Source organism: Pholcus phalangioides, unplaced genomic scaffold (assembly GCF_987345545.1).
Source record: "Pholcus phalangioides strain wild (caught in Gottingen) unplaced genomic scaffold, Ppha-v1.0 ptg000012l_1, whole genome shotgun sequence".
NCBI classification, from domain to species: Eukaryota; Metazoa; Arthropoda; class Arachnida; order Araneae; family Pholcidae; genus Pholcus; species Pholcus phalangioides.
In genome coordinates this window covers 17,431,254-17,455,753 of record NW_028301605.1, presented here as the reverse complement: position 1 = coordinate 17,455,753, position 24,500 = coordinate 17,431,254, and the positions used below count along the sequence as shown (strand labels likewise).

The following is a 24,500-nucleotide window of genomic DNA, read 5'->3' as shown; positions in this document are numbered from 1 at the left end:
CATGTGATTAACTAAAAGGGCTGCTTAAAGACTGCGGCTTATTTACAGTAGCAGGGGTGGGAGGAAGGGCTACGCGGGCTATTACCTGGGATGGCAAATTTAAGGAATGATTTACGACAAAAAACAGATTTTGCTTTTCTGGGACGAGGATCGTCAAACCACGACGTCACGTCACGTCACGCATGAATTTTAAACTTTTTTGAAAAGATAAGAAATCTTTATTAATTACATCTGTATATTACATTCCATCGAAATATTCAGCCGAAACAAAACTAAGATGGAGAAAAAATCATTCTCTAATATTCATCTTTATGTTTCTATTTTGATCTCCACTATTCACTGATAATTAATAAACGTGATAAGACAATTCAAAAATCATGATTTTCGTCATCCAATAAGTTCTCAAGAGCACTCCTAGCTTCTTTGGCAAGCTGCTTGTTCCAGTGGCCGGTTCTGTACCACATCACGAAGTGGTCTCTGTTATGTACCTGGATTTCCGATGGGCCTATTAAAAAAAAGTAGAAAAAAAAGTCTTGATAATGAAACAAACACAGAGTGATAATTCATTTATTAATATTTGGATAACACCATCGACCTACTTTTATCCAGACGCTCCGGCAAAATCGTGTGGTTTCCACCAACTTTATGCAGGAACCAATATTTGTCTTTCTCTGGATCATTTTGAACGTCCGATAATGAATAAATATACGGTTTCGATTTCACGACGCTGTATTCAAATCTGCAAGATATCCAACAACACAAGAAGTCACAAATGATCGTGTTAGATTCGAGCTCCACCATACATTCTGAAGCTTATAATTAGATCCCGGAAGTTCAGGAAAAAATGACATAAACGCCATTTTTTTTTTTGGCTTATTTTTAAGCTTTTCTTCGTAAAAATGCCTTTTTTTTTAATTTTTCCTGCGGTAAATGCCTATTTCGACATTGTTTTATGTTTTTTCTCTTGAATCTTAGAGGCAACATTCTGTCAAACTCAGATATTTTAGCTTCAGAGAACCTCAAAGGAATTTCTATTCATAAAAATTTCAATTCTTTAGCTCCCCATCTCCTACTCCATTCAAACGCAAATAAGCATTAATGCCCTAGAGTTAGAAATCTGACAAGCTTTGTATTGTAGTGACAAAGGACTTTTCAACTCCACTCTGCACATAGTTTTTAGATAGAAATCAATATACCATCAAATTCACACCGAGATTGTAAGAACATAGATTCAATTAAAACGTAATTATAACTATATTCACTAATTTTATTGTTCTTTATTTTTGCCTAACATTATTTTGCATGTAAGGTAATTATGTATCTACTAACTATTTAAATAAAGTCGCCTCTCCGACCTAAGCTTGAACGATCACAATAACTTCTTTATCAAAGTGATGCAGTTGTTACTATTATACGCTGAGATATTCGGATTCAAAAATCGGAGAAAAGTTGGGAGGGAAAAAGTACGTCATGAATGAGGGAAAGAAGCATTGTCCGTTAGTTTTTGCTGTTCTTTCACAACTTTTCTCCAATTTTTGAATGCGAATATTGCACTTGCAAACATGGAAGTTTTGTCTGTTGCCTTCAGGTGATACAGGGCAACAACTTTCTATGAGTCGTTCAGTTGCTAAACTCGTTAAGCGCCAACCAGATTTTTTTTTACAGAAAGTGGAAAAGAAACATTTGTAGAGTGTATTTTTTGAACTGAACGTTTGAAATTTAAAATTTTAACGGCTTCACATTAACATTTTAACAAGCGTTAGCTGAAAAAATACACTCTACAAAAGTTTCTTTTTCACTTTCTGTAAAAAATCTGGTTGGCGCTTAATAAACTTTTGGCGTTTTAATAAAACTTTCCGGACACACCTATCCTTCGGGAACGCTTCTATATCTCTCTGAGATGGGAAGCGGGGTGTGCCCGGGCTTCAAAGGTCATGGTGGGTGATAGGCCTGGCCAGCCCTGGAATGAGCATTATGAGATGTTAATCACTATGCACAGAATTTAGAGGTTAATTGTCCTCTTTCTCTCTTTGTTAGTAGTATCAATGGTAAACACAGTACAGTAGATCGATAACTCGACGTGCGGATAAATCTACTGCCGGTCAGATTTATCCGCACGTCAAATAACTTGACATTTATTATTCTTATGGGTGGCATTATACTAAATTCAACGGGGAGAAACCTCTTTAACACAAGATAGCTAAACTCTATGTCGGCGCTGTTGTTTTCGGCCCTAGCTGTCTCAAATGAACACAGCTCCTAGTTTTCAATCAAACTTTTATCTCAGTAAATAATTTATTATGTAAAGACTGGCTTTGTTAACCAAGAGAGAAGAATACAGCATGTATTGATAATTATATTTACTTGTATCGATCGTCAATGGCTGCCGAATAACGCATCACATCAAAGAAAGAAGAATTGTCGGTTACTCTCAACTCCAGAGTTCTTACAATATCTGCCTTGTCACCATACCACAAGGAATAGGAGATTTTCACTTTTTTCCCGTGTCTGTTCCTCATGTCCTCTTCGAACGACCCATCTGTCGAAATAAATATTGGTAATAGAATGTAAAAACAAATTTCCCACAGCACTATTTATGTTGATCGACTTCGGACTGGGTTGAGGAAAAGATGCAAAACCGCCCTTCTCTGAAGCTACATTTCCTTATTTCATGTGACTATGACTGAAATAACATTGATACCTTCCCAACAAAATAATGTAGCAGATTTTTCTGCAGTCGATTTTACAGTTTCTGCTTCAAAACACAGGACAACTAGGTGTTGCAAAAGCTTGCATAACGTCAGTTTAAATGATCTTCCCTCTGTTCTTAAGCATGCTTACGAATCCCTATGTTTGATTATGACAAACTCATTTCCTGATTGAATTGAATTATCAAATAGCATTGAAATTGAAAACGTATATACAGGGTGATCAGCGAATAAGCCCTTATTTCAAAATTAAATATCTCTACAACCAAGATCAATAGAATTATGCGGTAAACGGTACGTTTATTAGCAAAACTGTAAGAATGTTGTACAGAAATTTCGAAAATTTAGTTGTTTTTTTTAATTTTTTAAAATTAAAAAAAAAACTGGAGATTTTGGGGTTCCGAAAATCCTCATTTGTGTGAAGAGAAACCACTGCATTCGCCTAAAGTTACTGCATGGGCTGCGGTATGCGCCATGTGTGCTGACAAATTGTTCTAAAATTGTAACGTAACGTTCAGTAGTAATCGTTTCTCGCACGAAGAAGGGGCCGACAATGCCTCTGGCGCATATCGCAGCCCATGCAGTAACTTTAGGCGAATGTAGTGGTTTCTCTTCACACAAATGAGGATTTTCGGAACCCCAAAATCTCCAGTTTTTTTTTTTTCATTTTGAAAAATTTTAAAAAAAATTAAATTTTCGAAATTTCTGCACAACATTCTTACAGTTTTGCTAATAAACGTATCGTTTACCGCATAATTCTATTGATCTTTGTTGTAGAGATATTTAATTTTGAAATAAGGGCTTATTCGCTGATCACCCTGTATAAAGGTATATTTTCTTTCGTTATTTTAATTTTTTTTGGAAAAATATTTTTTGTCATATTTGATCATCTTGGGGGGGGGGGGCACATGCCCCCTTACGCCTCCCTCCGCGTACGCCTCTGATCTCAATATGCGGTAGAAAGGGGGGCAGAGATGACGAAACTGCTGCCGAGGGTGAGCGGGGTGAGAGTTTTACTGACTTTTGCTGATGCTGCTGTGGTGGTCGAGTGGTTATAGGAGTGGATGGACTCGCATCACGGGGACCCAGGTTCAAACCCCACCGCCACCACAGTGGTGGTCGGCTGAAGTTGGTCTTCCGCGGTTCCCAACTTCGAGGTGCAACTGCTAGCCGATCTCCCTGTTAAAAAGTCTTGCCATAGAGAGCAACAGGCCTACAACGGCACAAATATTCAATCATTACACTTCATTGAGAATTTGAAATATGGATGGCTGCACTAAAAATGCACACAGAACCCTATATACGTACTAAGACTTTTAGATACACTCATACATCCAGCACAATTCAATCTGTAGCAAATTGCCCATGGCGATAGATCGGAGTTGTGCTCTGTTTGAAATCAAGAAAGATGGCTTCTGCTGACTCGGGGTGGGGGAGGTCAAATATTGCTAAAAATTTGCGGACGAATACTTGAATGGCCGCGAAGGGTTAAAGTACCTTATGGAATAGGAATAGCATAAGTAATACTTACCACCACCGGAAGTGCTGTTGTCGCAATGATTCGAACTTATGTTGAGAAGACTCTTGTACTGAAACAACGGCATGACGAAGTACGTAGTGAGGAAGTTACCGAATGACCCGTCCGATTTCTGCTCTTTTACGATGTACTTCACAGCTTGTTCCATGTTCCATTCATCGTCGTTCTCTTCGCCGGATGCCAGCAATGCCTGAGAATTTTAATGAAAAGTCTTAGTTTATTTCATAACCTATACCGCCTGTCAACTTATTTAGCCCTAATTAAATGGCTCAAGACCATTTGATTAGAAGCAATGCACAAAGCTCAGCCAGGTTACCATCAGTTTACATGAACAATTCAAAGTTGCATGCATGCATCAAGTTTAGTATTCAAAGGATGAATTTAAGATATAACCTGCATGACCAAAGCTGTAGTTTTCAAACTTTCGATGCTACCATTCTTCGATTGGAGATGCCTCAGTTCGGATGCGAGACTGGAGCTGTTTGTAGGCACTCTAGGTTGCCCTGGTCTCTGCGCGATGCAAGTTAAAGCCATAAGCGCCAAAGCTTGAGTATCTGCAGAAAGGAAAAGGTAGTTTTACTCATGGCATAACAACATATATATATATATATGAGTGGCACCAGAAATTCCAAATTTTGAAGGGCGTTTAATCCTTTGTTTCACAAAGTGAACCAATCTTCCCCGGAGAGTGAAGATTGATGAGCGTATATCTTACTGTAATGGTCTCACCTGCCCAAAGGGGATGCAAAGGCCTTTCAGTGATATTTAGTAGTTTTTCGACATCCAACTGTGTCATGGTCTCTCCCGCATTACACAGAGCCAGCAGTACGAAAGGATTCGTATAATCCTCCTGCTCATTTACAAGTTGTCTTAGGTCAGCCACAAAATTCCTCCCTTTGAATTCCCTAGGGTTGTTACAAGTTACTAGAAGAGCATGGATTGCTAGTGCCAACTCACTCGAAGAAAGTGGTTCGTGCTGCTCCCTGGGAAAAAAAACAATAACATTCAAGTATAGCGTAAATACATTGCCAAAACATGGTTAGAGATAAGATGACAACATCGTATGTCAGGTATTGGAATGAAAAAAAGGGGGAATATGCTATACACACATGGAAATACAATTTGACGTACGGTATGTCGCGTTATACCTTACGACAGTGGTTCTGTCTTGATAAAGACAAATCTGCTAATGAAGATAATAAAGATATATAATAAAAATAAAGATAAGTCTGCATTTACGAATGACAAGATATGCTGTGAAATCAAAAATATGGGCGAAAAATGAAAGCAAATCTAGGGCAACGCACATAGCGGGGCGAACAAGAGGAACGGGAACGTATAATTGGGATTAGCGACGAAAACAACCGTATTCTACACCCACACATACGTAGTGCACATACTGGAACAGCGGAACAAAAGAGAGAAAGAAACCACTCAACGAGGTGCGTGACTTTTGAGCAAATAAATTTGTTTTCACCTCAATCTGCTGATTGGTCCTTGTTTTCTTCTTTTTCTCTCTCTCTCTCTTTCTTTAAAAAAAAAAAAGAAGAGCTTCTGCGGAGGGATCGTCATCATCACAACCTTACATTGTAGAACTCCTCTGGTCATTTTCTCTCTATCCCCCTCCTCCTCCTTTACTAAGTGCGGCCATCTCACCCCCACCCCCAAGGAGATATTGTGAAAATATGCACTTAAAAATGTCGAAATATGCACTTAAAAATGTCGAAATATGACTTCGAAAATACCAAAATATAAGTAACAAAAGAAAATTTCCATATGCCATTATGTGGGTACAAGCGCACATATTGAAAATAAGCATGGGAAAATGCTGAAGTTTCCCCTAAAGAGGAGAAATATGCACACAAAAAAATTTGCATGTTATGCGCACTGAAATATGGCTTAAGAAAAAAAGAGACATGCAGTTAACTAGAAAATATGAGCAAAAAATGAAAAAGTCACCTTTAGCATTGCACAAATATGTATTTAAAAATGCTCTTAAAAAAACAATACTCAATAGTGAAATATTTTCTTGAAAAAATTAAAGACATACGATGAAATTTGAAGAGTGAAAATATAAAAATAATTTTTATCGTGCAATGCGATTAATAGAAAAAAATTTTAAAACTATGCACTTATTCGCTCTATGCAAGCGCGCTCTTTTCCTATTAAGGACAGCGCCATCCAGTGGTGGACGCTGTCGCCACACTATAAAAAAAGTGCTGAAGTATGCAATGGTATTTAGTATTATGTATATGCATATAAATCCGGGCTCTAATAAGTAATTATATTGCGTATTTACCTCAATAGCCTCGATAGTAAACGAGTTTCGACTTCATAGGCCAGCTCTTCCCCAGTTGTGTTCTTAGGAGAGAAATATTTGTCATCAATCAAGTAGAGCATCACAGCAATCCGAAGAACGTTCCTTCCCCATTTTGCTTGTCCCAAAACATTTTTCCTTTGGTTCCGTACCCAAGAGATTCCCTTGTTCTTAGCATTGCGGGCCCCGGAAATTTTTTCCACGTCATTATCTGAAAAATAATGAATGATACAAAATGAATTGAAGCTTTTTTATTCTGGAGACAATACAAGTTCTCTTGCACACAGATTCCAAGGCAATGGTGAATGTGCCAAGTAGAAGGCAACAACATACATTATAAGATATGTGCTATATCCCAAGTAGTACAAAGATATAGAATGAAATCTACATCGTAAAATTTCAGTTTTCAAGATAGATCTATATCGGGCCACGATATCGTTCTGGCTAAAAAAGGCATAGTCAGAGATAAATAGATTCATATCGTGAATGTAATATATTCAAATACTTCAAATTTTGGACGATAGATGGTGCCCTTTCAGAAGAAATAAAAAAAAAGTGTTACTTTCTGTAGGTGGGTGGGTGGGTTTCAACCATAGACTGTGGTTTCAACTCACGTACCGGTACCCTGAACTCTTCCTCCGTATCTTACCAACCCACCACTACAGATTGTTATTATAACATTAGTTTACACAAGTAATGGTTTTTTACTTGTATTTTCAATCATTTATTCATTTTCATGTATGCACAAAAATTACTATATACAAATTTTGAGACATATTTATCATTTTGAGGCAGATAATTGAAAAATTATATTATAATTAAGAAAATTATATTATAATTAAGAAAATTATATTATAATTAAGAAAATTATATTATAATTAAGAAAATTATATTATAATTAAGAAAATTATATTATAATTAAGAAAATTATATATAATACAAAAAACACAAGAAACAAATTAATGTATTGTGTAGTATATTAATTATTCGTTTCAAAATTTTTAATTTATGCTAATAAAGCAAAAAGCAAAAAATATGCAACACAAAAAAAGTTAAAATTCTCAAAGTATGGTAAAAAATGGAAACATCAAAGGAAAAAACTAAATAATAAATCACGATATAGATGTATGTCAGGTTCACGATATAGATGGCCCGTATATCATGTTCAGGATATAGAGCTATGTCTTCTTTGATAGATCTATATCAGGTCTATAGGTCTATATCGAGAATCTGATATAGATCTTTGACTGGTTCACGATATAGATCTGTTTTTCAAACTATATTAAAATAATTTATTGTCCCAAGTTGTCCTTCAAAGTAGAGATTATTCACATGGAATCAAATACATATTCGACTGAAAAATTAAGGACTTGCTCAATTAATATCATAAATAATTTGCACCATATAGGACAAGATCGTTCTATATCATAGTTATAACATCTGATATTCGTCTGACATTTCGATATGTAACAATATGGTCCAGATATTGTACTACATCGTTGTGCTACAGGGAATATAGCAGCGTTTCTCAATCTATGGTTCGCGACGATGGCATAGGTCAGGGATCTTCAACCCATGGCCCACCGGCCAAATATAGCACTACGAGCATTTTGCTGTGGCCCGCCGACCATCATTAGGAACTAGCTACTTTACATAGAAAAACGATTTAATTAAAAAAAAAATCTGCGTGAGAATCTCGCGCGATAGAAGTGAAACTTCTAGGTGACTAGATTCACGAATTTTCGAAAATTTATAAATATTATATAAATGTGGCAGTATAATATAAATTATGTCAAATAAAGTTTAAAAATGCATTAAAGACAGTTTGCACGCATGATAAATAACCCGACAATTTAATTGAATAAAAATTTATTCAAAATTAAAGAACTTGCTTTATGACAGCGCAGCTGATTAGGAGCTGGCACTGTGACGTCACAAAAATTGAGTTCGCGTGCGATACATACTCCCGTGTGGTCGGGGGGGGGGACAGTGTCACGGGGAGTACGGAAAGGTAATAAACTGCCTTTGTGTCCGACACAAGCCGTCCAAACCATCCCCCCCCCCCCACTTAATTTTCTTACACAGCGGAACCTCTATTGACATCCCCCCCAATACCTTCATCACACTATCAGTTAGAGGGGGAAAAGAAAGTTGAGTTTTGAGGGAAAAAGAAAGCGTTTCACTTTTTGTGTGAGAAATTTCCTCTCCCTCTCAGAAATTCACTTTTATGTCGCTATAGAAGTTTCACTTCAAAAAAAAATTCATTGAAGAGCTTCTGCCACTGAAATCTGTACTGCTGTATTTAGAACGTAACGGATTTCGGTATCGTTATGTATATCGAGGTTTCATCCTATTTTTTTATGCAGTACTTGAAATACCAGATCATCCGGTATTAAAAGGTTTTCCTTAACACCTCTGCGATCACGGACGAAATATTTCGTCCAAACGTCAGTAAAGTAAATTTGATCCAGTTCTCTGGGTTTTCTTTCCTCTCTCTTCACCATTGCGAAGATTTATTGTAACTCTATGAACTGGAGTTGTTTTTTTCCTCCCCGTTTTTTCTATACTCTTGTTAGTGATTCCTCCCCACACACACGTATAATGTATATTTCTACTATTTACATGTAAGATTGAAAGAGAACACGTAGGGTGATGGTGAAAGGGAGTTACTTTATCTTCTGTATACTCTCTTATATCTACTCTTTCCATTAATTTTTTTCATTCCTTTCCTCCTATTTTTTTCTTTCCCTTTTCCTTCTCTCTTTTTCTAACGGCGGTTAAGTTAGCGCAATGTTGACAGATTTATCCAAATTTGTTGTCAAAAGCTTGTACGTGAAGGGGTTAAGCTGTATTATCAGAGATCTGTTCTTCCCTTATATCGAGTACTGTACACATTTTCTTTTCTCGCAATTTTTTTTCTCCCACACTGTTGTTCTATTATATCTCTGGGTGCTAAATTGTGAAGAAAGTTTCCGCAAAGCCAGAACATCTTTTACCTAATCAGTAAAGATAATAGTCTATTTGTCTTGCTATAATCCTGTCATAGGCTATTATCTTGTTATCCCAGGAGCAAATTTTTTAAACTCTTATCATTTAGGATCAACCGTATAGCATTAACGTTTGTCGTCCTATTTACAAATGTTTCCAGCCTGATAGTGTGACACATGCGCAGAAAATCGGATCGATTCGAAAAGTTATATATATATATATATATATATATATACAGTCAAACCTTGTTTATGAGTCACTCTTGGGAGAGCAAAAATATGACTTAGTAAGTGGAGTGACTCGTTAAACGGAGTACGCCATAGCTGTGCCGATTCCTGCCTGAAGACAATTGGGACTTCCAAAAAGTGACCCGTTAAGCGGAGTGACTTGTTAACCGGGTGACGCACTAACGAGGTTTGACTGTATATATATGCTGTTTTTTCAACTCTTATCTATAAGGAAGTGGCCGTGGACAGTTTGGCCGCCAACCGCATACAGAGGTGGCCGTGGAATAAGGATGGTTTTCGAATTAAGTCTGTGGATCCTATCCTCCATTCTGGGAAAAGCTAAAGAAATTATAACAGCAAATTCTCATCAAAAGAATACTTACAGCAGTCGAACTCATCTGAACGATCTGAACAGTCATAGATGCCATCGCACTGCCAAACTTTTGGTATACACCTGTACCTATTACTGCACATGAAATGGGGATAATGCGTGGGGCAATAACTCCTGTAAGCTGAAAAAAGTGTAAAAAAAAAAAAAAGAGTTATACATACAAATTAATGAACACATTCATAGGGTGGATACCATCGACCGTCCAATAATCCCACACATGTGGTTCTTTGTGGGAAAATTAATGTAAAAAACTGTTTTCCATTCTAGGATCTGACGAATATTAAAGGAATTATAACGTTTTGAATTTTTGTGACATGTAAGTTTTCTAACTGTCAGTTACGTGCCAAACACCCAACGAAAAAAAAAAAAAAATTCCCATGCAGCCGGGTGGAAATGAACGAATAAATTGAAATATTCAACCCTGTTAGAAGCCAAGTACAGTAATTTTCTTTCACGACTGGCGCCTTTTTCCTTTTCGTGTAGAGCAGTGATTCCCAACGTGGGCGTTAACGCCCCCTGGGGGGTGATGGAATGTTACAGGGGGGGGGGGCGGTAGAAGCTACGGGTATAACATAGGATCCTATGGGTTGGATTGCGTTGGGGGGCGTTGAGAGAAAAAAATTTCTGAAGAAGGGGGCTATGGGACAAAAAAGGTTGGGAAACTATGGTGTAGAGTAATGTTAATCTTGTTATTACGTATTACCTTTGCCTCCCCCCCCCCCCCTCTATTGGCAAATTCACTCCAGATTTGTAAAGCGTTAGCCAAACGAGATCTTTTGAAAAAATTGTTTCTCAAAATCAATACTTTTTCGCCAAATTGTGGTAATTTTTTTTCTTTCACTGTGAAGTCACATTTTTTGAGGGAAAAAGCAAGAAAAAATAATTTGTTTACACACACAGCTTTTTAGCTTTTTTTGATTACGTTCCGGGTTGTGGCATTGCTATCAGTTAAAAAAAAAACGTTTGGTGCACGTTCGGTGAATTTGGCAGGATTCGGATGTGACGTCATCAATTTTTAATGCGTTATAACTCCATAATTACTGGTCAAATCAAAAAAGTGAAAACATTTTTCTATATTTATTTTCACGAAGAATCGGCTGTGTAATTATTAGGCGGTCGATAGAACCCATTCTGTATAAACAAGTACATATATACATCTCGATTAACACAGCACTTTCATGAAATACTAAACACCATTGTCTGTTATGTCAGGGCGGTAGCCAAAAATTTCGTTCAGAAGGGGAGTACACACAGTCGTATTATAGCACGCATTATTTTCTTTGATCTGTGAGGTACTACTGGTCTTTCGAGGAACGGGGGGGAACAAACTGAGAGTAAAATGCGCTTGAATATGTGATCTCATATACAGGCTGTTTCTAATTGTTTCCACAGCGGATATCTCTGTAACTATTGACTTTCGAAAAATATACTTTCAATTACAAAAAAAATTTTAAATGACGTGCACTTACTTAAAATCTCAAAAATTTTTTTGAAGGGTCGTATACATGAAAAAATAAAAAGACTAACTTTTTATACAGTTCCCGTGTGCTCAAAAACACAAGTACATAGAAAGCCCCCGCCTCTTCTGAGGCCCACAAAAAAAATTTCCATGTTTCTAAGTGATTCAGGGGGCAACAACTTTTTAATTTGGTTTTTGGTTTTTCTTTTGGGGACTGCATAAAAAGTTATTTTTTTATGCATATGACCCCTCAAACAAATTTTGAGATTTTAAATAACTGCACGTCATTCGAAAACTTTATGTAATTGAAAGTATATATTGAATGCCAACGGTTACAGAGATATCCGCTGTGCAAACAATTTGGGATAGCCCGTATAACAGTATCCGTGATTTTCCAACATTTCGGGGTTGCGGGGAAACGGATTCCCCAAGACTTCCCTTTATGGCTATAGCCATGAGGGGATGGTCCATGACCACGATCAAGGAAAGACTAATAACAGAGCACCCGAGATTAGATACTTAATTCCTTTTGTATGACAAAACAGATTGGAAAATCATTTTGGTAGAAAAATTGAGCAGAAAAAACTAGTTTCGATAGCACGTCAGTAATAATACGTTTTGAAGAATATTTTCATACGTGCTATAAAATCGCTTGAATAACTGCCCCATATGTTTCATGCATTTGCATGCTTATTTCATGGCGAGGGGTATTAGTTATTTTGTGAAATACATTTTTTTCGAATGTGCCAAATAACTTCTGAATCACCCAGAAAAATATAGAAACAAGTAAAACTGTATTGTATATAAAGGTGGGTGGGGGAGTACCTACAGTTGCAATAGTTTTCGTCAGAATTGTCCGAGCAGTCGTAACGGCCATTACAGAAAAAACTTTTTTCGATGCAGTTTCCATTTGCACATCGGTATTGATCTCTCCTACAATTTCCATTATCGTAATCCTTCTTTGTAGGTTTGCCTGATAGGAAAAAATGAGGATTGAATCAGAAATAAATCCATGTTTCACAAACCAATATGATTAATTTTATTTGATTACGCATAATAATTATTTGAGATATAAAATAGTCAATGTATTATTGCAGCATAAAGAATCAACCGCCCCCCCCCCCTCCCCACAAGATACAGGGTGACCGAGATCTCTACTACTAAAATGGGAGAGGGGTGGTAGTATACGTCAAGACGAACGATTTTTGTAAAGGAAAATCAAGCGTCGTACCCCGCTTATTCGAGGAACACGTGTATTACTTCACTTCAGGAAGTCACCAAAATAGGGCAACCATAAGGAAGAGCAATAGGAAGATTTTCTTCCCGTCAAAGACTCGGGAATGTGTCGCGTTATGAAATCTGCCGTAACACGCCTTATTTAATTGCCTACAATAGTAAATAATTTTTAGGTTTGTTATTTCGTTAGGGGCCGTTCAAGTATTACGTAAGCATATTTTTTTAGCCATTTTTGTACCCCCCCCCCCTTGTCAGCAAAATTTCGTCATCAGCTCTGCCCCTCTGAATCCTATCTCATATTTTCATAAAGGGTGGTTGATGACGTAAGCATTATCCAAATCCTCCCCCCCCCCCCACTTGTCATCAAAAGTCAGCAAATCGGACCCCCCCCCATCGATGATGACGTAATTCTTGAATGACCCCTTATTGATTTTTTAGTGGGTCGCGGTAGCTCAGGTCGATAAGATACTCGCCTAAAGTACCAAAGGATGTTTAGAGGTGTCGCGAGTCAGTGCCGTCTTAACGCATGGGCCCACCCGGGCACGGCCCGGGGGGCCTCAAGAGAAAAGGGACCTCACAAAAATGAAATGTGGTTGGAGTTTCCGAGAATTCACCACGTAGGGCCACAGAAAAATCATTTGGCCTAGGAGCCCATGATGCTCTTAAGACAGCCCTGTCGCGAGTTCGATACCCGGTTCGTCCTTGTCAGAAAACTTTCCTGACACGGGAGTACAACAGAAACGGCGACATGACCGCAGCAAAAAATTGCTACCGCACGGAGTCCCCAATCGAGGAGTTAGCGCACCAACCTCTCGATGAGTATAAGAAACAAGCCTGCCAGTCGGAATCGGCACTAAATTGTAGGTCCCGGGGTCTCGTGTGCAGTAAATGACGGTGCTACAAAAACGATCAAATGATCTAAAACAAACAAATTCCCTGGACAAATAATATGAATCTCTTAGGTATACATGAGGGTCATGCAGGGGCGGCTCTTGGACCGTGTCGTTCGTGCGTGGAGAAATAATTTGAGAATCGGCAAAAAATCGTAAGTAGGATAAATAAGTTGCAATAAATAATTAAGTATAGATATGAGAAGTACATTGGGGACCAGCAACCATTGGGGAAATAAAGAGGAGAAATGATTCAAGGACAAGCAAAAAGTACGTAAAAAGGAGAAATAAATTCGCACATCCGTGGAAGGCTAAGACCAGAATAAAAACCAGTGTAGACTGTATTTTATTTAATTTAAATCTAAAATTATGCAGTGGCTATGTTACGGTTAATGTGATAAATCGGTTATCATGCATACTTACCAATCGTCTTGGTAAGTTTGATAAATTTTTTGCACTTTTACCGACGAATATGCATAATACCCAAGCGTCGTTGGTAAATTTGATAAATAATAGAGAAAATAAAATTATATCACTTTTACCGGAGATTATGCATAATACCCAAGTTGAGCATCGTTGGTGAACATGATAAATCGTATTATATGTGATATACTATACACGATAATCCACACTTGTATTGTATCATTATATCGGGGTACGATCGTAAAAGTTGATATTATATCGGGGTTCGACTATACACATACTGTACTCATTTGCAATTTTTTTTCCCCCCATAAGATTCATGAATTATACCAATTACATTATGCATAATCACAGACATAGGCGATAAATTTCAAGTATTTATCAAATTTACCAACAATGCTTGGGTATTATCACTACTTCCTATATACACATATATGTACAGTACATATATAGGAGGTAGTGGTATTATGCATATTCGCCGGTATCAGTGATAAATTTATGAAACCCACTAAAACGATTGGTGAGTATGCATAATAACCAATTTATCACACATTTGCCGTAACATATCCAATTCTTAAAAAAAAAGTAACCGTCGCTGAACAGAGTAAATTTCTCGCGATTATGTAGTAATGGAGTTAGTGGCTCTCGATGCCGATTCATTCGGTTCCCAATTTTTTGAGATTGATTCTTCATAAGTTTCAATAACAAAATAATTCATATTTTTATGAAATTAAAAATACATTTTTCATAGTTTTTCGGGGACGTCATGGGCTGCTACTGGTTCTTTCGGTGGGGGGGGGCACCATTTTGGCACCCCCCCCCCAAGCTACATCATTTAATATCAGATCCAAATTCGGACTCATGATTTTGAACCACAGAAATACTTTTGAAATTCAATTTCCAAACAGTTCTAAAATATGAAGATAATTTAGTATTCACATTGGAGATGGAAAAGGATTTACGTAAAATTTTTACCATTTTTATAACATGAAAAAAAAACAAAAAAAAAACAATTTGTACCTTCAGAAATTTGTAGGTGGAACAAAAGGAAAGCAAAACTAACCACAATCGGCAACAACATATTAGCGATTTTTTGGATGCGCCGGCAAAGAATTGACAATCGCTAATGAACGGAGACAAATCTACGGACACACTAAATAAATGTTGATAGGGATTATTTCACCCTTTGATAAGAACCGGAACCTCATAAACCAGGGGGTGTACCACCTTCTGATTCTTAATAACCAATCATCCATACGTAAGAATCGGTTCGTAAGAATCACGTTAAGAATCGAGCTCCGAATGCAACCACGATGTGATTGTTAAAAGTTATTCTTAAGGTCACGTGACGATGGACAGGCCGATAAATTTCCCTTTTGGGGAATTTCGCCATTGGCCAATCAGCACCCAGCTAAAAATTAACAACAGCTTGTTGTTGACAAGATAAGGAGGAAAAGAAATTTTAGAGCGACGCTAGCCTGAAAAAATGGCGGAGATTATTTCAGCAAATGTGAATACGGTTTTGAAGAAATGATAAATACATAATATTTTTTTAATATGTTACAGTAAAAACCAAACATATCCATACTTAATCATCCGATATGATTCGAATCAAAGATTCATCCCACGTTCACTGGGATGGATCGGCCCTGGATGGATCCCTGCCACCCTCCACGAAGAGGGGCTATGCTATATATGTTATGGTGAAAGTGATAAAGAGCTGCGGTTATTATATAAATAATCACCGGCCATTTCGGTAAGTTTGATAAATTTTGCTCATATACCGTGAATCTATCACATTTGTAGGTCATTATGCATAATTGTCAACCCATGGTTAATGCGATAAATGAATCATCGTTGTGTTTACATTATGTATGTAAGTGAAGCTAACATTACAAGACTAACAATAATTTTTATAATATGCTTCATGTTTCTTTAAATTAATTGTCATGGCGAAATGAACGTGGTACTGTACATGTATTGCATAGCTGCTTCGTGGCCAAATAAAAATAATATATAGTGATCAGATAATACACCAATATTAAAAATGGTCATCGCTTCTGTAATGTTTGCTTTTTCACGTACACCAAAGTATGTGAAAAAAACAAACGCAGCAGCAGGTTAATAATGATTTTTAATTTATGTACAATTATATTTCGGCCGATTGAAGCTTTATCTCACATATTTTGTGGGCGAAATTCAATTTTCTCTTAAGTTTTAAACTAATAAAAAATTTCAAATCATATATGATTTGAATTTAATAATTCCATAATATGAGTTATATTAAGTTCCCATAATATGAAAAAAATTGTGTTTACGACTCATCGATCATGATATTTATGGATTGAAAATTTGAGAATTATGCATAATCACTGGTAAATGTGATAAATGTAGCAAAATTTATCAAACTTTATTGAAATAATCCGATATTTTATCACTATTATCAACATATATGTGCTGTATATAGACTCTAACACTGTTTTCAACTCTCCCACACAACCTTCAGATAACTTTTCGATAACTTAAAAAGTCTGACGAATTCCTTATTTTGAAATAAAAATGCATTGTTAATTTTTTTTTCCATTTTTTAAAATATGAATCATAGAAAACTTCTATTAAAGAAAGAATTTAAGTTATCTCGCATAGAAGAAAAAAAATGTTTACTAAGAATCAAGCTAAGAAGTGGGTAGCCTTGGTTCTTAACTCGATTCTTAACTATGGAACAAAAACGATTCTTAGTTAAGAATGTGGTAGTAAAGTTCTCTCTCGATTCTTAACTAAAGATCAAATCCATAGTTAAGAAGCGGATTCTTATTAAGAATCAGAAGGTGGTACATCCCCTGAACCTCTAATCATGAGGAGATACCCCCCAAAACAGTAGGACAAACGCATCTATTGTCTTTCCGAGAAGAGCAGGGTTGTTTCAATAAGAAAGCATCACAATGATAAATTCAAGATAAGATACCTTTTTCGGAATTCAGACTCTCTCTCTCCAGGTTAGTATATCTGAGTTTTTGGTGCAATAAATAAATAAATGCTGATAACACGGACAACATGGGCTGTTTTACACAGCATCGCGTAAACCAGTGATTCCCAACGTGGGCGGTAGAAGCTACGGGTATAACTCAGGATACTATGGGTTAGATTGCGTTGGGGGGCGATGGGAGACAAAAATTTCTGGAGACGGGGGCGATGGGACAGAAAAGATTGGGGAACTATGGTCTAAACCAGAAGGGTCTCAAAATTTTCGAGGAGTCGGGGATTGGTCTCAAAAGTTTTGCTCCTCACGTGGGACCACGTAGAAATGCGTGCGATATAAATTCCACCTATGAATCTTCTGTGGATACGTTCGCCCAGATGAGCTGTGGTGGTCTAGTGTGCGGGTTTCAAACTCGTAGCTGTCTAGCGGCAGAGTGGTTCGATTCCACCGTTTGGGCGGAACGACAAACTTTTTGCTCTCTGAGACCGTCCATCCCTTTGGGAAAGAGTGCACACCATCCCCAAGAGGGCCTCTCTGGGCTGTCAGCGGTCATGTCTGTCTGTCTGTAGGTACATTCCTCTCCGAGACCGTCCATCCCTTTGGGAAAGAGAGCAAACCATCCCCAAGATGGTCTCTCTGGGCGGTCGTGTCTGTCTGTCTGTAGGTACGTTCACACTGTGCTGACATGACACGGGAATGTGTCCGATTATGAAATCTGACGTATATATATAACACGCCTTATTTAATAACCTACAGTAATAAGTAATTTTTAGGTTTATTTCATTATTGATTTTTTTTTTCTCACCTGAAGAACCAAAGGATGTTTAGAGGTGTCGCTAGTTCGATACCCGGTTCGTCCTTGTCAGAAAACTTTCCTGACACAGGGGTACAACAGAAACGTCGAGATGACCGCAGAAAAAGTTGCTACCGCAGGGATTTCCCCCCCCCCCATCGAGGGGTTAGCGCACCAACCTCTCGATGAGTATAAAAAACAAGCCTGTCGTTCGGAATCAGCAATAAATTGTAGGTCGCGGTCTAATTAGCTCTCGTGTGCAGAAAATGACCGTGGTGTGCGACAAAAATGATCAAATGATTATTTAGTGTTAATCTTAGCTAGAAAAAAAAAAGAAGTAGTAGTGATGATAACCTGCTCACGTTGTAACGTGCCCCCCCACCCCCCTGCGTTGTAACTCACCATAGAAGTTATCCGAGTCTTATAAAATGTCATATTGTTAATAAAACTATTATTATCACTTTATGATCTAAAGAATGCTCGATTAAAAAATGTGTTTATGCCCAATGCAGTCAAATTCCGTTATAACGAATTCCAAGAGAGACCGGAGAAATCACTTCGTTACAACGAAATTTCGTTATAAAGGAATTCTAGGTTTTCGCATTGTTCCTATGTAAACTTATCTGAGGGATTAGAAAAGTGTCCGTTCAAGCGAGATTTTCTCAATAACGGTATTCGTAAAAACGGGATTCGACTGTAATACATGCGCTATAAAAGAAGAAAAATGCCTAAAAAATCTTTCCTCTTCCATTTCTCTCCCGTAAAGTAGATTTTAGAGAAATCAAACCAATAATGATATTAATGCAATTAAAACTATTTTAAATCATCAATTTTTTAGCTTGAACTGTAGTTCTTCAGTTTACCGACTACCAAATGTAAAGACTTCTCATAGAATCAGTAACACAGCTTTTTTTTTTAAATTATTGTGGTTTCTGTACCAAATTCAAAGTTTATTACTTAAAAAAAAGCGTATACCATAATAAAAAAGAAAACTCCACCCCATCTTCTTCGATGGAAACGGACAGGGAAAAAGAGATGCAAAAATGACGTTTTTAGAGCGACTCACCGACTCCAAAAAACACATTTCAACATATTAGGGAATGCATGAACTTCACGCCGGAGCTATTAATTAATGTATCGACGTGAGATTTGTTTTGGGTATTAGAAAATTTCCCCCATCTTTTGGTACAACTTACGACATTGGGCATGGCGAGGGGGTGGGGAGGACAGAATCAATGTGGCGAAAATGAGGATTCAGTTTTCGCACGTTGGCACATAATACAATAGCAATAATTATGATTTCATCATGCTTCAATACAACATATTAATGAGGGATTCGTTAGTGTCGGACGCAGACTTCGATTGGGGGAAATTTATGTGTGTGTGTGTACATATATATGAATACTATAACTAATAATGAATACCTTTTCCTTAACATTATATATGAAAATAATACACCTCAATATTTCAAATTTTTAACAACTCCCTGTGTATATTCATAGGTTCACAAACCTTAATTTTTTCAATTCTCCATAACATTATTTACAATCCAAAGAAAAAAACAGAAAAACTTCATGTAGCTCTAAAAGTGTTAAGACCATCCCCGAAGACCACATTTTATCATGTAGACTCGGTCGAACGGATATTCTCCAGAACGACTAACAATAACAGAGCAAACGATTAACAATAAAAGAGCAAACGACTAACAATAAAAGAGCAAACGACTAACAATAACAGAGCAAACGATTAACAATAACAGAGCAAACGACTAACAATAAAAGAGCAAACGACTAACAATAAAAGAGCAAACGACTAACAATAACAGAGCAAACGACTAACAATAACAGAGCAAACGATTAACAATAAAAGAGCAAACGACTAACAATGAAAGAGCAAACGACTAACAATAACAGAGCAAACGATTAACAATAAAAGAGCAAACGATTAACAATAACAGAGCAAACGACTAACAATAACAGAGCAAACGACTAACAATAAAAGAGCAAACGACTAACAATGAAAGAGCAAACGACTAACAATAACAGAGCAAACGACTAACAATAAAAGAGCAAACGACTAACAATAACAGAGCAAACGACTAACAATAACAGAGCAAACGGCTAACAATAACAGAGCAAACGACTAACAATAAAAGAGCAAACTAAACGACTAAAATAGAGCTACTCAGACAATCGGCCATCGAGGGGAGAAGCCCTTAGCGACTACCGATATATGGAGATGGCCCTTTACAAAATTATTTCATCAACAGAAGGGGCACGAGTCCACATTCAGGGAGAAACGTCTTGCGAAGGCGCAGCAACACTTCAAAAAGCCTACCCAATTAGGGAGCGACTGCTGCATATGAACAAACTGAAACAACACTTGTTTATATATATTTTTGCCTCGTCTGTTACGTCATTGCTAAAATTCGTAACAATTTAATCTGATTTTTTTTCTTTAATCCTTACAATGGAAAGAATGAAGAATGAAACAGTTGGGGGCACGACAATAGTATATTCTGCCTAACAATGGATGGAATCGGGATTTTTGGAGGAGACAAAACATCAAGACGATATGAAACGGGCAGGACCGGATTAACCATTATGCAAAATAAGCACGTGCTTAGGGCGTTAGTAGAAAAGGGGCACCACAAAAATGTATCAATTGGTATATATTTTTTTAAAATGTAAAATGTTTTTTTCCAACATCGATCATTCGATAGAAGATACTAAAATTTCAAGAACACTTGATTGTATAGTTGAAGATCATTATCCCAAGAATGGCACAAAAGATGAAAAACTAATAATATTGCAAACTAGACTTCACATTATTGCTGAGTTTTTGGATTAGCTTTTCAAAATGTTCATAAAGTACGTCCAGGGCTGTCTCAACATTATCATACGCCCACATACAAAGCGATTTTTCTGAGAGAGGCACTACTACCTACCTATTTGCATATTTACTCTTGAAAATCGGAACCAGATCTAATTGTCACTTGACACCCCGGAGAAGTGCCCAAATGAGCCCATGCAGTAAACCAAGTTCTACAGAATAAGGACAGGATTTTTGTGGGTCATTAGTGGATCAACTGTGTAGTGTGATCTATAGAAGTAAAAGAAATGCTACCAGGTGTAAATTACAAACTTGAGAATATATCTAAAAGAAACAGTACCCAACGAGGTTCTCAGCCACCTCGTTGGGCATTTTGTCTGTTGTGGCGTTGTATTTGTATTTGTATAACGGTGATTCATCAGAAATAAGATACCTATTGGCAGGGCCTCAACTGAGTACTTGGTTAGCCGATGCAACTAGTCATTTAGGCAACCCCATCGTAATGCTGAAGGATAGGTTATATGGTTAAATTTGCGCCCCCTTTTGTGATGCGCCCTGGGCACCAGACCTACTTCCCCCCCCCTCCCCACTAGTTGCTACCAGGTGTAAATTACAAACGCGGCCCTGCCTATTAGTAATATTATGGCCATTCTAAGATTCAATGGTATCTCCTTGGGGTGTTGTTACAGCCCTTATCTCATCAATCGTTCGTCGTAGTGTGGTATGGTTCTAATTTTACAAATTCTCAAAATGTGACCAGAAATCACCCTGTGCGAGTTTTGAAGATGAAAGTACAGCGTACACAAAATAAAGAATGTAAATTTTTATACGATTCTCCCCCCCCCCCCCCGTCCTCTAACTTCCAATCAGATAGTTGTTGCTCTTTCTTTTCTGACCCAAAAAAAAAAAAAAAAAAAATTACATGTTTTAACTGCATTATTCCCTGAGATATTTAAATTCAAAAATCGGAGACAGGTCCGGGCTTAAGAGAATTTCACGGCCCAATGCAAAAAAATGTTTGCGGCTCCTTTCAAAAAATTGTATGTAGTTTCTCCCCGACATACAAACTTTTCGAGTTACGAACATAAATAGAAATTTTTTTCGGAAAGAACGCATTTTATTACACTCATTTTTTCATTATTTCAGGAACGCGCTGAAGTAAAGGAATAAAGTACTGGAATTCCACGACCTCCCACAAAAAGTGGGGCTGACAGGCAAGATCATCTTAAGAGCATCATAGGCCCCCGAGCTAAGGGATGCCCTACCTGAAAAATTCACTAAATTCAACCCTAAAAATTCAACTACGTCTCGTTTTTCTGAGGCACCTCTTCTCTTGAGGCCCTTCGGGCACTGCCTAGGGGGGGGGACATGCTTCACACCAGACGTCCTGCATTTTCAGTTTTGAATCTGGTAACCCTATCTGAAGACCACATAATCCGTATTTTCACTTATTTGTTCGATCATCCATATTGTCCGAATTTTGTCTGTGGAAAGAAATACAGTCGAATCCCGTTATAACGAACTCTAAGAGACCGGAGAAATCACTCCTTACAACGAAATTTCGTTATAAAAGGAATTCCAGGACTTTTGCATTGTTCCTATGTAAACTTATCTGGGGGATCAGAAAAGTGTTCGTTAAAACGAGATTTTCGCTATATCGGTATTCATTAAAACGGGATTCGACTGTAAGTATTTTTTATACATAAAATCGATTATTGCAAATGTACGAATTTTGTTATTAAAATTTTCGTCTAATAAAAATATTTTATGCTAAAACTCTCTCTCTCTCTCCCTCTTTGTCTCCCTTCTTCATCATCGCATGAGTTGCCTGAAATTTCGAGATTAGATAGCAGCACCAGTAGTATATAAATCAAGCCTCAGAATATCTGTCGTCTGCTTTTCTCCAGGTTCCTTGTTTTGGTCGTCTCCTTGTGTCCTCAAAAAATTACTGAACTGAAAATCAAACTGCCAGTTTGTGAGCGAAGCAATAAGGGAACCGAACAAATCGACTTCTTGTCTGTCGTCTGCTCATTAAGAGGTTCTTTGTTTTGGACGTCTCCTTATGCTCAAATAAAATAACTGAACTTTTAGTTTGAATTTCCAATTCAGTTTATCAGCTTCGTTTATGAGGAACTAAGCAGAATAAAGAATATAGTTTTCTACTTTGAATTTCATCATCACCACATGAGTCACTTTCAAATTTGAGATTAGATGGCAGCATCAGCAGTATATAAATCAAGCCTCAGCATCCCTGTCGTCTGCTTCTCTCCAGGTTCCTTGCTTTGGACGTCTCCTTGTGTCCTGAAAAAATTACTGAACTGAAAGTTTGAATTACCAGTTCTGTTTGTGAGTGAAGCAAGAAGGGAACCGAACAAATCGACTTCTTCTCTGTCGTCTGCTCATTAAGAGGTTCTTTGTTTTGGACGTCTCCTTCTGCTCAAATAAAATAACTGAACTTTTAGTTTGAATTTCCAGTTCAGTTTATGAGCTTCGTTTATGAGGAACTAAGCAGAATAAAGAATATAGTTTTTCTACTTTAAACTTCATCATCACCACATTAGTCACTTTCAAATTTGAAATTAGATGGCAGCACCTTCTATAAAGTGGAGTGTGGAAATTCACTTCTTACGATCTTACCTGCCGTCTACTTGTTTGGAGGTCATTTGTTTTGGATGTGTCCTTGGATCTTGAAAAATAACTGAACTGGAAGTTCGATTTTTCAGGTCGGTCATTTTATAAGATTTGTTTACAAAGAGCAAAGCTGAATGGCGAATTTAGTTTTTTTATACCTGAGCTTCGTCATAAGGAGCTTCTAATTTTGAAAGTAGATAGCAGCAACAACAATATTTTTAAAAATGAATGTCAAAGTATTCTAGAGAGTATTAAATTAGTTTTAATTCCCTTAAAATTGTTAGTGCCATTGTAAATTCGCGGCACAAGGCAAAAAAAAAAACTGCTATTGGCGGACGGCGTAACGTTTCGAGTGACCCGATATATACGGCAGGACTCATTATTTCCTAGATACAATATCTATAAGACGTACTGGCCTAGTCGGAAGGACTAGATGCATTTATCGCACCCACGTCCTGTAGCAGGGGTCGCTTGTTGGGGGCCTTAGAGACCAGATTTTTCACTGGTCCCTCGATAAAGAATTATAGTATGAAAAAAAAATATATATATATCAGAAACTAGGCTGAAGTCTTTCAGCCCCCACAGAGCCCGTGCGACCTGTGCGACCCTCCCATACTTGCTCGAGGCAGTCCTCTGGTTGCCCCAGCCCTTTTACGGGCCAGGGTCCACCCGGGGTGGGGGTTCAGAATAATAGGATTTGGTGGACTTTTTTTACGGAGCATTTTTCATGCAAATTATTGGGTGGGCATTTCCAGCCAGAAGTGGGGGGGGGGGGTCTCATATATATCACTTTGTTCAGGTGTGAGGGCCGTCTTAAGAGCACCATGGGCCCCCGGGCCAAGTGATTTTTCTGAGGCCCTACCAGGCAAATTTACATGTACGCTCCCCGAAAATTTCAAATATATCTCATTTTTGTGAGAGTCCCTTTTCCCTTGAGGCCCCACGGGCCGTGCCCGGGTGGGTCCATGCGTTAAGACAGCACTGCTGACAGGGCTCCAGCCTTGGGATCCGGGAGAACAATATAACCATAATTTTTTTTTTCATGCAATAAATTCATTACAGAAGGGCCCGTGAAAAGTCTGGCTTGG

General features: G+C 37.6%; 1 protein-coding gene and 1 non-coding gene across 2 annotated transcripts; one reads left to right on the top strand and one right to left on the bottom strand.

Annotated features, from left to right (window-relative positions):
- Nucleotides 1-201: 201 nt before the first annotated feature.
- LOC149079682 (uncharacterized protein CG3556-like) lies at nucleotides 202-15,497 on the bottom strand. The gene is made up of 10 exons (XM_089240294.1): nucleotides 15,197-15,497; nucleotides 12,457-12,600; nucleotides 10,161-10,289; nucleotides 6,545-6,773; nucleotides 4,975-5,228; nucleotides 4,639-4,799; nucleotides 4,240-4,435; nucleotides 2,365-2,539; nucleotides 600-739; nucleotides 202-505 (listed from the first exon to the last, which is right to left on the bottom strand). The coding sequence occupies exons 1-10, from the start codon at nucleotides 15,255-15,257 to the stop codon at nucleotides 369-371; spliced, it is 1,626 nt and encodes a 541-aa protein (XP_089096420.1). The 5' UTR covers nucleotides 15,258-15,497; the 3' UTR covers nucleotides 202-368.
- Nucleotides 15,498-17,527: 2,030 nt separating this feature from the next.
- On the top strand, nucleotides 17,528-17,614 carry TRNASTOP-UCA (transfer RNA opal suppressor (anticodon UCA)). The gene has a single exon. It is a non-coding gene; the product is annotated as a tRNA-Sec (tRNA).
- The last annotated feature ends 6,886 nt before the right edge of the window (nucleotides 17,615-24,500 follow it).

Coding starts and splice junctions, on each gene's coding strand:
- LOC149079682 (XM_089240294.1), bottom strand. CDS start 15,257: ATGTTGTTGCCGATTGTGGTTAGTTTTGCTTTCCTTTTGTTCCACCTA. Junction 5,229..6,544: donor TTACTATCGAGGCTATTGAG/GTAAATACGCAA, acceptor TTTTTTTCCCAG/GGAGCAGCACGAACCACTTT. Junction 4,436..4,638: donor CTACAGCTTTGGTCATGCAG/GTTATATCTTAA, acceptor TAAAATTCTCAG/GCATTGCTGGCATCCGGCGA.